This window comes from Scyliorhinus canicula, chromosome 14 (genome assembly GCF_902713615.1).
Source record: "Scyliorhinus canicula chromosome 14, sScyCan1.1, whole genome shotgun sequence".
In the NCBI taxonomy this organism is placed as follows: Eukaryota; Metazoa; Chordata; class Chondrichthyes; order Carcharhiniformes; family Scyliorhinidae; genus Scyliorhinus; species Scyliorhinus canicula.
In genome coordinates this window covers 28137950-28150742 of record NC_052159.1, presented here as the reverse complement: position 1 = coordinate 28150742, position 12793 = coordinate 28137950, and the positions used below count along the sequence as shown (strand labels likewise).

The following is a 12793-nucleotide window of genomic DNA, read 5'->3' as shown; positions in this document are numbered from 1 at the left end:
GGCCAAAGGGCCTCTTCTGTACTGTATGACTCTATGACTTTTATATTATTTTTGTAATATGACAATTAGAACTGTGGGAAGTACTCCAAGCATGATTCAACACATCTTGCTGCTGAAAGGATGGGAACTTTATTGGTGGGTCTCAAAGAGAGTTGTAGGAACACTGTGCATGGATAATGTTTACTAACCGTGACAATGAAAGAAATGTTATAAACAGGGCACTAATTGCAAGAATGTAATAATAGTGGTCTATTTAGGGAATAGCATTGAGGAAAGCGGGAAAGCATAAAGGGATGGTGGGAATGCAAGAGCAGAGAAGAACAGAGAGAGGGAATGGAGGAGTGAAGCAGAGAGGATGACATACTAACTTGTTGCAAACAATTCATTTGTGGCCGTCTTTTAAAAAATGCAGAGGAAAGTACCAATATGAATTCTTGAAAAAAATGATAGAAGCCAAGTTTTGTTCACCTATTGTATTAAGTGGCATTTGCTGCCACCTTCTGGTAACTCAAACTAAACATGTAACATGTTGATTGAATGTCCTGGCAAAGAATGTGTTTAAACGTACAGCAATTTGTCGTACGGTGATTGTTGATGAGTTAGCCCGTGACTTATTGGTATCGGTCACTGAACTGGTAATCCACAAACCTCAGGCAATGCTCTGGGGTTCTAGGCTTGAATCCCACCATGGTAGATGGTAAATTATCCTGCAGGAGGCATGGGAGAGCTGAAAACAAAATTTCAAAACACAATGCCCCACCAGTTGTGTAAAACCATCAAAAACAGCATTTTGTTGTCCTCCTACCATGAGTTTCAGTGCATTAATCAGCAGACTCTGCACAGACAATGACCCAAGCCAGGAATCGAGCCAGTGCTAACCACTGTGCTATTGTGCCGCACATGTTGGGACCCATCTGAACGCCTGGGGCTGCTCTGGAGTTCAGGATAGAGGCACAATCCTGAAATACCACAGCAATGGGTTGAGGGAGCACTTGCAGATGGATCTTCCAGATTATGTGTCCTGGAGGGGGTCTATCTTCTGACCTCAAAACGTTCCAGGAGATTCGTCTCCGCTCTCAGCAAGTCCATTTTCTTTCAGTAGTGGGTCAGTGATATTGGATGTCTTTTCAATATGGCACAAAGACAGGACATTCAAAATGGGAGAATTCCGCATGTTTAAGCTAAGAAACATGGGATCTTGGGGGTTATTAAAATGGTCAATATTCCTCAATTTGGGATTGCAAAGCTTAACCAAGATGCATCAGAAAATTGCACTTCGAAAAAATGTGTAGCACTGAAGAGGCCATAGAGACCAAGCAGCCAATCCCAAGACAAGTCCTGCTGAAATCAGCCATACTCTATCCAATTCTTCCTTATATTTTCCATGCTACCTGCTTGCACCACCTTCCAGGGTAGTTGATTCCAAATATTCATCCTGCGCATTTTAACTCTCCTAAGCTTGAGCCTGTGTTCTACAGCTTTTCACAATCTGAACATACTATCAGGGTGCAATTTATCTGCGTCATTAAGAATCCTGACTACTTCTTTGAAGCAATTAATCTCAGGCTCTCCAGCAGCTGTCTCTATTTAAATACCTTTAGCTAGGTATCTCTTTAGTTGCAAAAGCATTTGCTGGAAATCTGAAATTTTAAACAGAAAATACTGCAAATACTCAGCAGGTCTAGCACCATCTGCCGAGACAGAAACAGAATTAACATTTCAGATTTGTGACCTTTCATCAGGACTGTTCTAGTGAAGGATCACAAGCACTGGACTGAATAAGACGGGATGCTGGATTCTCAAGCATTGACTAAAAAGGATATGGGTGGGGTGGAGAGAGTGCACCGAGGGGAACACCGGCTTTCATTTAGCGGTCAATTTGGCTGTTAATAGACTGGAGACAATGTCCCGTCTCAGACAGCTGGTGGCAAATCAGAAGCTGGCATCCTCCAACACAGGATGTGCTGTACTGAATCATTTCGACCCTGGTGCGGTGGGTGCGGGGCTAAGGTTTAACATGCCATGGGGGAGGAGATGGCAAAACCGTGGCGGCTCTTTAAGGAGGGATCCCCTGCCTGCCAGCTGGACATACAGAGAAACCTGCCAATATTGTTGCAAGACTCTCCCACCACCCATAGAAACATAGAAAATAGGAGCAAGAGGCCATTCAAGCCTGCTATGCCATTCATTATGATCACCCAACTCAATAGCCTAATCCCACCTTCGCCCCAAACCCTTTCATCCCCTTCACCCCAAGTGCTATATTTAACTGCTTAATGAAAACATAGAAAATGTTTTTGGCCTCAACTGCTTTCTGTAGTAGCGAATTGCACAGGCTTACCATACTCTGGGTAAAGAAAAACCATCCTGCAGTTGGTGTGGTTGCAGTGGGGCAGGACGCCCACTGTTTGTAACATGCATTTCCCACATCTTCAATGTTAAATCCAGCCCACTAACTTTATTCCTCACAGTCCACAGATTCTGCCTCGCCTGCTGAGCTTTTTCTGCCGCTATTTAAGAATTTTCCTAGGTTAGCAACGTACCCGAAATAAGGTTTTTGGTAGTTTGGCTATCTGCTGATAGTACCCGTGCTTCAATCCGCTCGCCTGCAGCCTCAAGCGTCTCCGTAGGAATATAGGGGGCTGAACTGAGGGGCTGCTTATTTTCAGAGGAAGCAGTCTTAGTAATTTTGGCATTCTCCTGGAAATACACATGGTCTCTTCCTCTAGAGAGAAAAATACACAGAAAATTACATATTTTTAAAACTGAAAATCAATTTCTTTCTTACATTTTTCGCTGCTTCAAATGAACTACAGACCAGAGGCAAGGTTTCTAACTTACTTCCATGTAATAAATAAATTTGACTGTAATAATCAATTTATCACCCGCAAAGAACAATAACTGTGCCTCTTCCTGAAAGCTTTCTGCTTCTTTCCCTATCTTTAACTTTTTCTCTCTCCTTTCAATTTCTAACTCTGGTGATTGCAGCTTTCAGATTTTCACTGGCTGCTTTTCTCTCTCCATTTCATAGAATTTACAGTGCAGAAGGAAGCCATTCGGCTCATCGAGTCTGCATCAGCCCTTGGAAACAGCACCCCACCCAAGCCCACGCGTCCACCCCATCCCCGTAACCCCACTTAACCTTTTTGGGCACTAAGGGCAATTTATAATGGCCAATCCACCTAACCTGCACATCTTTGGACTGTGGGAGGAAACCGGAGCACCCGGAGGAAACCCACGCAGACATGGAGCGAACGTGCAGATTCCGCACAGACAGTGACCCAAGCCAGTAATCATACCTGGGACCCTGGAGCTGCGAAGCAACTGTGCTAACCACTGTGCTACCATGCTGCCCTCGATAGATTCTCCTACCCTCATTCTCTGTATGACTGAATTCTTGTTTGGCTTTCATACATATTTCTTCACTAGTGTACTAAATTTCTTTGCCTTAGCTTTTCTTTTTAAAAAAGAGCAACTAAGATGAGCAAAGCATGCATCTGCTTTTGAGAGAGAAATGGTCAGTGGAGAGTGCAAGTAGAGTTTGAAAGGAGTGGCACTGGGGATGTGCGACTGGTTTGCAGATGAAACGCGGTGGTTCAGGATGGTATGGGGAAGGCAAATACAGTCAATAGGTATTTTGGAGTGTGTTGTAATTGGCCTGGGTGCACCTGCAAAATGACTGTGGAAAAACAAGCACATTATAAATATTATTTGTCAGTCCTGTATCTTTTATACCACTAATGATACACATAATCTATCCCCCCACATTGGATTGGATTTGTTTTTTGTTACGTGTACAGAGGTACAATGAAAAGTATTTTTCTGCGACAAGCTCATGTAACTTACTGTTTGAAAAATCTGCTGTGTTAGGTTCAAGTTGCATCAGAAATTGCACTGGACTACCAATGTGCAAGATACACTATAAAGAAGAATTTATACAAGGCAGTGGCATATTGCATTGCCGCTGGACGAATAATCCAGAAACCCAGGGTAATGCTCTGGAGGCTGGCTTAGAATCCCACCACACCCGATGGTGACATTGGAATTCAACTTTTAAAAATCTACGCCAATAATGACCATCGTTGACTGTCGTAAAAATTTATCTGGTTCACTAGTGTCCTTTAGGGAAGGAAATCTGCGTCCTTACCTGGTCTGGCCTACATGAGACTCTAGATCCACAGCAATGTGGTTGACTCTTAAATGCCCTCGGGGATGGGCAATAAATGCAGGCCCAGCCAGTGATGCCCACATCCCATGAACGAATAAAATAAAAAATTCAAGGCAGGAATTTAGATACTGTAGTCAAAGGAAAGATTATAACAGTTAATAAGCTAACCAAAATAAATTGTACAGAAAGTTCCCATCATACACATCGCAGACATAAACACCTTTACTTAATCACCTACCTGAGACCCAGGATTGCCGAGGGACCCAGGTTGCAGACACGTGCTGGCAGGACGGAAATTACAAGAGGTTAGGGTAGGCAGTAAGGTAGGGGAACGGATCTCAGTAGGCAAGCCCCTCCCCATTGCTGGGTCCTTTGATCAGGCACTGAGCGTCTCCCCCAACTCAACCCAGAAGCCGACAAGCAAGCCTGACAAGGTTAGCTTTTCAGGCTTCCCACAAGGCATGTTTCCTTCCTACCGCTGGTGAATACGGCCTCAATTGGTGGCAGTGGGAAGGCTAATAAGACTTCCCCACCAGGGCTAAATCAGGGCTGAGGCGGAAAGGCAGCAGGACCTCCATTTTCCACTCCACCACCTGGTCAAATGCACCACTCACGACAGGGGAAGGCATTAAATTCCACCCAAAGTGACCACTGGCAAATATTATTGAAAACACGGACTCAAAACAGACCCAGAAGATTTATTTTACTGCCATTACCTTGGGGTATTACAGGTGCTACTGGACAGCGACTCCTTTCCACTTGCACTGGTTATGGATGATTTACGAGGAGCAGAACATTCAATGAGATTTTCAAAGGATCCTGTCCGTGAAGTGTGCAGTACCCCAGAGCTTTGGGCTGAAATCGCACCATCTACACTTGCGTCTGTGTTTGGAATAGAACTGCTGCTGTCGCAAGATTCTGACAGAGATTCCAGAGCAAGTGATACCTAAAATTTGTACCAATTATAGAAATTTGTTTTAATGATCAGCAAGAATAACATGTGACAATTCAGTGACATATTTTGCTAATGTTTCAAGAAGTATGAAATAAAGTAATAGGTAGATCATACCTCTCACAGTGACTGGCTGAATTGACTTCATTTAAGTCTGAAAACTATGCACAGTGCTAATCACATAACAATGCTGTGCGATTTTAGGATGGTACCCATGTATGAAAAAAATCATGTTTAGCCCTTGGAATAAAACACTGCAAAAATTAAGGGTATATCCAAGACAGTCACGTATGCAAAAACAATACAGCAGCTTACTTTACTTCAAACAAACTAGTTGTGTGTGCTAAGTGACATATGTTAAGATGAATTCAGTTCTTTTGTCCGTGCTTCGACTATTTAAAAATAATCTTTATTGTCGCTAGTAGGCTTTTAACACTGCAATGAAGTTACTGTGAAACAGTGCTTCGGTTATAATGAGGTCTGGAGCGGGGACGTCCTCAGGACCAAAATTGAGTAAATGCTGATAGAACCATCAATGAAAATCGCTTATTGTCACGAGTAGGCTTCAATGAAGTTACTGTGAAAAGCCCCTAGTTGCCACATTCCGGCGCCTGTTCGGGAGGCTGGTACAGGAATCGAACCGTGCTGCTGGCCTGCCTAGGTTTGCTTTAAAAGCCAGCGATTTAGCCCAGTGAGCTAAACCAGCCCCTTACATCCCTTTGCTAATCATCAAAAGTCGGCTGGTGCAGAAGTTAATGGCAGGTTAGATTGTCCAGTTTGTGGACAGGACAAATCTGGGAAATTTTCCACTCAAGTGGGTAGATACTAGTTCATAACTGCAGTGGAACAGCTTAACTTGAGCACAGTTCTGGAGCCTAAGCCTTCAGCATAGAACGAGGATGTTTTGGGGGCCCATAGTCTTTGTGGTATCGAGTGCTTTCAACTGTTTGACATCATGTGGAGTGAATTGAATTGACTAAAGACTGGTTTCAGTGATGGTAGGGATTGCAGGAGGAGGCCAGGATGGATTACCCACTCAGAACTTCTGGGTGAAGATGACTAAAAGTACTTCAGCTTTGTCCTTTGCACTCCATCACAAAGGATGGGGCTGGTCAGGGAGCTTCTCCTCCTCAAGTCATTACTTGATTTTCCACCACCATTCACAACTGGATGTGGCAGGGCTGTGGAGCTTTGATCGGATCGGTTAGCTGTAGGATCGCTTAACTGTTGATACCAGGCTAATGTGCATGCAATCCCGTGTTGGAGCTTCACCAAGTTGGCACTTCATTTCTATGTATGCTTGATGCTAATCCTGGCAGACTCTTCAACACTCCTCATTAAACCAAGGTTTGTCCCCCCGGCTTGACCATAAGAGTGGAGTGAGGGATGTGGAGAGTGATGGGGTTGGATTATAGTGGAATACAATTCTGCTGCACAGTTGTACAGCATTCACACTAAAAGGACTGTCAAATGGGAAATTGCTAAGTGAAAAGAACTTTGTTTTCCATTCAGAGAATCCATAAACTGACTGGCAACCTGTACTAAAATTTAAACTCAAGCATTCCAGTTAACAGTTAAACGTAGAATATTTACAATGCATGTGGAATTGAAATGATCAATTCTGTTTTAAAGCAATTGCGTTCCTCCCCTCCACTGTGGCCATGACCTCTCTTTAGCCGGCATACATATATTACAATCCTCAGTTTGGTCAGAGCACGTATTTACAGTTTGGTTTGGACTCCAACAATCAGACCAATCCCCTCTGGCTTTTTCCCTCTCGTTCTCCTTGCATGCCTCCCCGCCACTTCCCTTCTCCCCCACCCCCTTTTCTTTTCCGCTTTGTCCTGTGGCTCTTTCAGCCCTGCGCACGTGGAGGTTTGCCCTGTGTAGTGCTTCAATTCAGAGCCCTCTCCCTATCTCTATGCCTAGTTCTTCCTCCCATTTTCCTTGTCTCGTCCAGGGGAAAGTGTACCTCCTCCAACAGTAGCCCGTACAAGGTTGCACAGTTTCCCTTCCCTAGGTCACCCACGTCCAGAATTCGTCTACTAACGAGGTATCTGCGGGTACATTGTTGTTTCCATGCAGTGGAAGTATCTCAAGTCGTTTTCTCTTGGCATCTGGAACCTCTCTGTGAGTTCCCCCAGGGTCACTCCTCTATTTACACGTCCCTAACCGTCAGAGTCCCCTCATCCTGTCTCCACCTTTTGAAGGTGTGTTTCTAGTAATGTTGATCGAGGGATGAAAATTGAACTGTTTGCTCGCTTTCAAAGTGTCACACATTCTTTATCAGCCAGAATGTGTCTCGCTTCACTGTTTCATCCGAGACAAATGTTCGCACAATGCAACATGCCACAATTGGACTGAACCTGGAATATGTGCTGAAATTCCTACAAGAGCTTGGATCCACAAATGCATGACTCTCAGGAGATAGCGCTACCTAGTGATTGAAATCAACACTCACCTGGACTTTATACTTCCTATCCTTATAGTAAAGAACATGAATAGCAGCAAAACTCATAACCAAACTTTAAATACCTGACCAATTACTACACCTTGACAGTTTATATGTCTTTTCAATCAATCAAAATTACTGCGGAACATCATTTGTTTTGGATTATTTTAGCCAAGTCTCAAAGGGAAGGCAGTGGCGTAGTGGTATTGTCATTGGACTAATAACTCAGAGACCCAGGGAAATGCTCTGGGCACCAGGTTTGAATCCCACCAGGGGAGATGGTGAAATTTGAATTCAATAAAAATCTGGAATCAAAAGTCTAATGATGACCATGAAACCGTGGTCGATTATCGTAAAAACCTATCTGGTACTCTAATGTCCTTAGGGAACTAAATAGGTCATCCTTACTTGGTCTGGCCTACATGCAGCTTATAAAAGCAGTCCTTTCAAAACTCAGTCTAGAAGATGCAAACAGCACCAGCCAATAAATAAGTGCACATCAGTAGGATTGAATTATCTGGACTCTGGGGACTGCATTGGCAGAGCTTGGGGGTGGCTTGGACACTTATGGCGTGGTCCTTCAAACAGCAAGCATGGTGGAGCACCCATCAGACACATCCTCACCCACGCCAATTGAACTTGCTGAATGAACTCTTTCCTATACACAAAGCCATAACACAAGAGCAGAAAGCATAACTGTAACAGTGACTGACCTACAGATGAACAAAAGAGCAACCCCAATTAAAAGAACCATAAATAAGCAGTTGCTTCGTATTCCATACGTCAAACATCTGTTTCTGTCCCTAAAACACATTTCTTTTCTGGTAAAGGCTGCAATTTTAGACATAATCTTTTAAATTACTCTTCCTGAAAGATGTACGTATGACAAACTTGAAAAGAAATAAGCATATAACAAAAAAAGTGATCCTCGTTTGGTCAAGAACATGATAAAGCTAAATTCTCCAATAACTAAATGTTGTTTCTTAAGCTTTGCAGCAAGATGTAGTCTTGAACAATGCAGAAAAATATTTCTTGGTGAAGCCTTCTTTCCTATTTGGTAGGGTGCTCTTTCAGAGGATCAATGCAGATTCTATGTGACTCCAGACCCATAGCAATGTGTTTGACTCTTAAATGCTCTCAGGGATGAGCAATAAAAATGCTGACCCAGCCAGCGATGCCCACATCCCATGAATGAATAAGGAAAAACAAAGTTTGATCAGATCACATTTCTTAATATAGAAATATCAGTAAGCAGGATATTTCTAACCTGTAGTTCTCCGAGTTTCTCGGAGGTTGGTGAAATCACTGTGAAGAACCCACTAATACCATAGGTTGGTGAAAGTTGAGATATTCCATTTATTTGGACTCGGCCAATGGGAAGATGGTCAGGCTTCGTCATCACCTCCAACACCAACGTTCCCATATCTATGACGATGAAAAAGCACACATTTGAACAAAATAGCAAGCAAAATAATATCAGCATTTAGAAACTTTTCTACTAGACGAACAAACTAAAGATACAGGGATAAAAACAAGACATTTTTGTTCACAAAACCGTAAGTGATGTCATGATTTTGTTTTAAGAGGCTGCAGTTATAGGAAGCTGATGAATAAGAATAAGAACCTGCATAGTTATCTGACCCAATAAAAATAATGAGCTGGATTATGAGACTTTGCAGGAGTCTCAATTTCATACAAGTGAAGATCACACATTCATTCAGTCTAAGTACAGTTGATTATTTTGTAAGCAATATCAGGCTCGCTCCTCCAATAAAATAAACTGACATAATAGGTGCATAAAACGGAACAATCCTGTGGGGATAACAGTTTCAACAGTAGACAAAATTCTTCCATAATGTTGCAAACTAATTTCACCTTTTGCATAGTCAAAGTGACAGCAGTAATTCCCCATGTTTTTTTTTTCGCATAGGTTCAGGAACTCTGGTGGTTGTAGGGAAGAATTTACTTAGAATAAACAAAAGCACTTTCACCATTTTGTGAACCCTTGAGACTGCAGCCAAGTGAGTGAGTTTTAGGAAATCTGATGGAAGCAAATCTTGGTCACACACATGTTTGGAGGAATGATTTGCAATTAGGGTTACAAATATTCATAAAAACGGTTACATAGAATGAAATATTATATTTGCTGATCAAAATCAGGACATGCAAGCCATATTGAAAAAAATTATCAATGTAAATGTCCATGTCAAATCACTCATGAATATTTGTGTCCATTTCAAACATGGGTTAGAAAATATTTCTGACAAAAAGATATGCTAGCAAAGCTTTTCATCTTGCACTCATCTGGACAGCTATGCAAGATAAACAAATAGAAAAGGGAACAACAATTTATCCTGCATGAGAAGAGAGTGTCTGATTTGTTGGCAAATGGACTGACTGGTAGAGGCGCAGCCGTGGAGAATGCAACAGAGACAGTAAACTGCCAAGTTTTTGACTCAAATCATACAGGTGAACTCTGCCCATGGCGATGCCTGGACCAATGAACCAGTGAATGGCAGCCCCCAAACTTTTATTTAGTTGAAAAAGTCATAATGCATGGACATGTGCCTTCTGTCTGCAAAGGACAGGGCCCTTTGTGTGAATATATGGAGCACTCCAAGCTCGATTGATAATCTCAAGTTGTTTTCAGTGTAATTCTTAGCACAATCAGGATTGTTTAGCAAGTGTTGTCCAATCATGGACAATATAATGTTGGACACTATATTTTGAGTTTTGCAAGCATGGGTTTGTTGAGTACAGTCAGTACTTTGTTGCAAACAGCAGAGGCACATATGGTTTGATGCGATTAGCCAGTTGTTGGAACTTATGGCTTAGCTACCTGGCATCACAGAAATTCACATGCTACATTACTCATTTGTATGATAGGCAGAATTTTTTTTAGCTTGACGGCAGCATCCTGTTAGTGACAAACAGCAGGGTCTGCACAGTGGCTAGCACTTCTGCCTCTCGTTGCCAAGGATCCAGGTTCGATCCCGGCCTCGGCTCACTGTCATGTGGTGATTGCACATTCTTCCCGTGTTTGGGTGGGTCTCACACCACAACCCAAAGATGTCCAGGCCACACTAAATTTCCCCTTAATTGGAAAAATTTAATATTTGGGTACTCTGAATTTTTTATAGCACTCAGGTTGTTACTGCATAATAACAGCGTGCAATAGCTAGCTTCATTCAGTGTTCAAATTTCTGAGACACCTTAGCCTTCCACGGTAATCTGAGGTAGACCGGGCGCTTTCCAGGCCCATTCACTGTGAAAAATACAATGAACAAGATTAGGTGTGAGTAAGTGATTGGACAACACTTGCTCAACAATTCTGATTGTGCTAAGAATTACACTGAAAACCAATTTGACCAGTCAGGCTCGTAGTTCACTTGGTGGTTCACTTATACATACTAAAATCCACATATATTCACACACACACGGTCCTGTCCTTTGCAGACAGAAGAAACATGTCCATGCATTATGCTTTTTCCAACTAAACTCTAAACAAAAGCTTGGGGGACCGCCATTCCCTGGTTTCATTCCCCATGGCAATGCCTTGACAATCAGAGGCGACCTGTCCAAAATGAATTTGAAACAAAAGCTTATCAGTTCACTGCTTCCTGCTGCATTCTCCATGGCAATACCTCTACAAATCAGTGTCCACTTGCCAAGCAATCATCACTCTCTTCTCATGCAGTGTATATGCATTGTTCTCCTTACTGTTGGTTTATCTTGCAAAGCTGGCCTGATGCGTGCAGGACAATAAGCTTTGATAGCAAAAGCTATTTCAAAAATACTCAAATTTTATATTCCAAACGACTATAAATAACCGATACATGCCCAAGTGACAGGTTGTAAACTTCAAAGCATTTTTAAAATCTAATCTTAAAAAAATGCTTTTTGTATGTTAGTCAATACGAAATAAAATGGATATAATTTATTGTGATTCATAATTTATTTCAAGTATGATTGATTTACAATTCAAAGCATTGTCATGGGGAATGAATCAGTGTTCAACAAAATTGGTAGTTGCACTGTAAATGCAATCACTTATTGATTCTTACTAAAAAGTCAAATCTATTTGCCTTCAACATTGTTGGTAATAAACAGGCCCTACATTTGTTTAAGTCTATGGCATCAATATTTGAATGGCACAGAAGCTGTCTCTTGACCCCTATAGATAGTACAAATCAAAATTTAAATAAACTTTTTCTTAACAATTTTTCTTTCTACACGATTGCATCCTCATCATAATTCTTTCATCATCAGATATGCTCATGAATCTTCTTTTGTACTTTAAAAATAGGACACGTTATCAAAGGGAAGTTTGTACTATTTTGGTAGTATAATTGTTTATCCAGTAAACATGAGAACATGACTTCATAATGTAATTAAGTACAGACTTTTAAATACTGGTCACCAGCTGCTTTACTTGTATTTAAAGAAAAGCTTAATAGAAACGAAAATTTAATCTTTATTATCTGAAGCACGAGGGCCTGGAAATTCAGGAGCACCCAATTTTGCGTCAGAATGGAGTGAGCCGGAACCCAGATATTAGGCCTCAGAACTCATTACCAGGAGGGCAGTGTTGCACAAAGATACCTGGGAAGATGGAACGAAGATCAAGCTAAAGTTTTTTTTTAAATTTAGAATATCCAATTCATTTTTTCCAATTAAGGGGCAATTTAACATGGCCAATCCACCTACCCTGCACATCTTTGGGTTGTGGGGGTGAAACCCACGCAGACACGGGGAGAATGTGCAAACTCCTCACAGACAGTGACCCAGGGCCGGGATTCGAACCCGGGTCCTCAGCGCCGTAGGCAGCAATGCTAACCACTGCGCCACCGTGCCGCCCTTGATCAAGCTAAAGTTAACATTCTAACAAGTCAGATAATTGTGGGATTGTGGGCCACATCAGCAGGATCACAGGGAAAACAGAAATTAGTACTGATGGAGGGAATTAAGAAAGGGACAGGGTTGGGGAGCTTGGAGGCATGATCTTTTGGAGATCCATGGTCAGGACAGTCTTTGCAGATCAGGGATCTCAAAGCTAGCAGTGAACATGATTATGCTTTGCAGGCAAGAAATGCTTAAGTGGACTTGGGCTATAATGAAGAAGTAGACTAGTTCAAGCCAAATGATCTCTTTCTGTTCTTAAAATTGATAATACTATAGTTAAAGCTGTGTTAATTACGAGCATATGAATTAGGAGTAGGCC

At 42.0% G+C, this 12793-nt stretch overlaps 1 protein-coding gene across 1 annotated transcript in view; it reads right to left on the bottom strand.

The window, feature by feature from the left end:
* Window positions 1–12793, bottom strand: part of c2cd3 (C2 domain containing 3 centriole elongation regulator) — a 173547-nt gene that overhangs the window by 152587 nt on the left and 8167 nt on the right. The window contains exons 3-5 of the mRNA XM_038817737.1: window positions 8840–8997; window positions 4885–5114; window positions 2544–2725 (exon numbers count right to left, since the gene is read on the bottom strand). Coding sequence (XP_038673665.1) covers window positions 2544–2725; window positions 4885–5114; window positions 8840–8997 — 570 coding nt within the window. The remainder of the gene's footprint in view (window positions 1–2543; window positions 2726–4884; window positions 5115–8839; window positions 8998–12793) is intronic.